Source organism: Plasmodium cynomolgi, chromosome 7 (genome assembly GCF_000321355.1).
Source record: "Plasmodium cynomolgi strain B DNA, chromosome 7, whole genome shotgun sequence".
In the NCBI taxonomy this organism is placed as follows: Eukaryota; Apicomplexa; class Aconoidasida; order Haemosporida; family Plasmodiidae; genus Plasmodium; species Plasmodium cynomolgi.
The window spans coordinates 901,976-903,904 of record NC_020400.1 but is presented as its reverse complement, the minus strand read 5'-3'; the positions used below and the strand labels follow the sequence as shown (position 1 = coordinate 903,904).

At 40.2% G+C, this 1,929-nt stretch overlaps 1 protein-coding gene across 1 annotated transcript in view; it reads left to right on the top strand.

Annotated features, from left to right (window-relative positions):
- Positions 1 to 65: 65 nt before the first annotated feature.
- The window catches only part of PCYB_073030 (pre-mRNA splicing factor protein), a 3,130-nt gene continuing 1,266 nt past the window's right edge, over positions 66 to 1,929 (top strand). Inside the window, exons 1-6 of the mRNA XM_004221700.1 lie at positions 66 to 205; positions 485 to 609; positions 776 to 848; positions 1,032 to 1,119; positions 1,251 to 1,337; positions 1,509 to 1,802. Of these exons, the coding sequence (XP_004221748.1) occupies positions 157 to 205; positions 485 to 609; positions 776 to 848; positions 1,032 to 1,119; positions 1,251 to 1,337; positions 1,509 to 1,802 (716 nt within the window). The 5' untranslated portion in view covers positions 66 to 156. The remainder of the gene's footprint in view (positions 206 to 484; positions 610 to 775; positions 849 to 1,031; positions 1,120 to 1,250; positions 1,338 to 1,508; positions 1,803 to 1,929) is intronic.

Sequence of the window (1,929 nt, the reverse complement as noted above, 5' to 3'; positions counted from 1 at the left end):
TCAAAATATATGAAGAAAAAATTCGATCGGTACCTCCCGAAGGAGGAAGGAAAATGCCCCTTTTTAAGCAAACTCGATTGAGTGGCCATTTTTTTTTTTCATTTAAACAAAACTATGAGTTAAAAGTAAACACAAAAGGGAAGAGGGCAAACCAGCATGGACTCACTTGACAGTTTTATAAAGAAGAAAAAGGAAGAAATAAAAGGTTCGCAAGAGAAACGCAACGGCCTAGTGTAGGAGCGGCCCAATGTAGGAACGGCCTAATGTAGGAACGGCCTAGTGTAGAAACGGCCTAATGTAGGAACGGCCTAGTGCAGCAACCCCAAAGGCGTACACACACGGGGAAAGCCCACCTACGTGCACAAGATCACTGTGTAGGAGAGTTGCCACACCGACATTCGCATACGCACATATGCGAATGTGTCCAAAACGAGCTGATAGGGTTAACCCACTTCATTTTTTCTGCTTCCCCCCCCTCCGACAGAAATCAAGGGAAACAAGAGATGGTTCAAGCAGGCAGAGTTGGAGAGTAAGAAAAAAACAGAAATTAACAAGTTTTACGAAAATGAATATAAAAAGAAAAAAACGGAGGAATATGAAAGGCTAAAGGTAAAAAAATGAAAAGGCTTTACAACTGAGAAAAGAAGTGGTGAGGCTGGGGGGTTGATTCCCCCTAGTTGGTGTCCGCGTCGGCCCATTAAACCATATCGTATCATACAATGTAGTATAAATATCTGCTCTTTTTTTTTTTTTTTTTTTTTCCCATCCCTACAAGAAATTGAATGACGAACTGGACGCAAAACGCAGAAAACACAGCGTAGACGTGAAGCATGAAGAAACAAATACAGGTTAAAAAATAAAAAATTATTTAATCACAAAATGACCCATCTGCGTGCAAATTACAACACTGATCAATGTGTTGTGTTTTCCCCTGATGGCCTACACAGAAGTGCTTCAAAGATTCAGCTTCGTATATCCCCCCACAATACATTTTTCTCATTTTCAACATCGCTACCTTTTTTTTGGCGCAGAAATAACTTTAACGAACAGACAGATAATCATTTTGCTGCGGCAGCTGAAGGAACCAATAAGGCTGTTTGGAGAAACTGACTTGGAAAGGTACCATAAAAAAAGAGGGACAGAAAAAGGTGTATATATCATTACCCACAGCGACACGCGCTTAAACGCATATATGTGTCAGCCGAAACAACCTACGTCCAATGGGCCATTTTTTTATCTCCCCCTTGCAGATACAACAGACTGAAGGAGTTAAAAATAAACAAAAACGAGTTAAAAATTAATGTGCAAAATGTATTTGGCGATGTCCTAAGGGGGAAGTAAGATAGATGCAAACGTTTGCAGTTCTATATGCCGATATGTGCGATATGTACGATATGTTCCCATGTCCGTAGGAATAAATTTCCCCCGAAAGGAGTTTCCCTTGTACAGCAAAAAGTACCTGAACGGGTCATACATTTTTGCGTTTTTTTTTTTTTTTTTTTTTTAAGATTAAAAGAAAATTCGCTAGATTTAATTGAGGACAACCTGGAAGACGATATTGACAATGCCAACTCGAAAGAGTCAGCAGAATTGAGCGGATCCACAGCAGAAAAAAAAAATGATGAAAAGGGCCAGGGAGTGGACAAGGAAAGGGTTATACTCGACTGGATAAAAAGTACAATGAAGGAGTGGAACGAAGAAATTGAAAACAGCGATGATGGCAAAAAGAAAATAAAGAAAGCTACGTACTTACAGACGCACAAGGATTTGAAACCACTGGAGAAGAAGCTGAAGCAGAAGAGGTAGGGCCACCGTGGGAAGAAGTAGCAGTGGCAGTAGACTATGCATACTGCGGAAGTGCACCTTTTTTTTCCCGCGCAAAGACCTGTAGACATTTGCTCATATGAATGGAATTTACTCTTTTTTTTT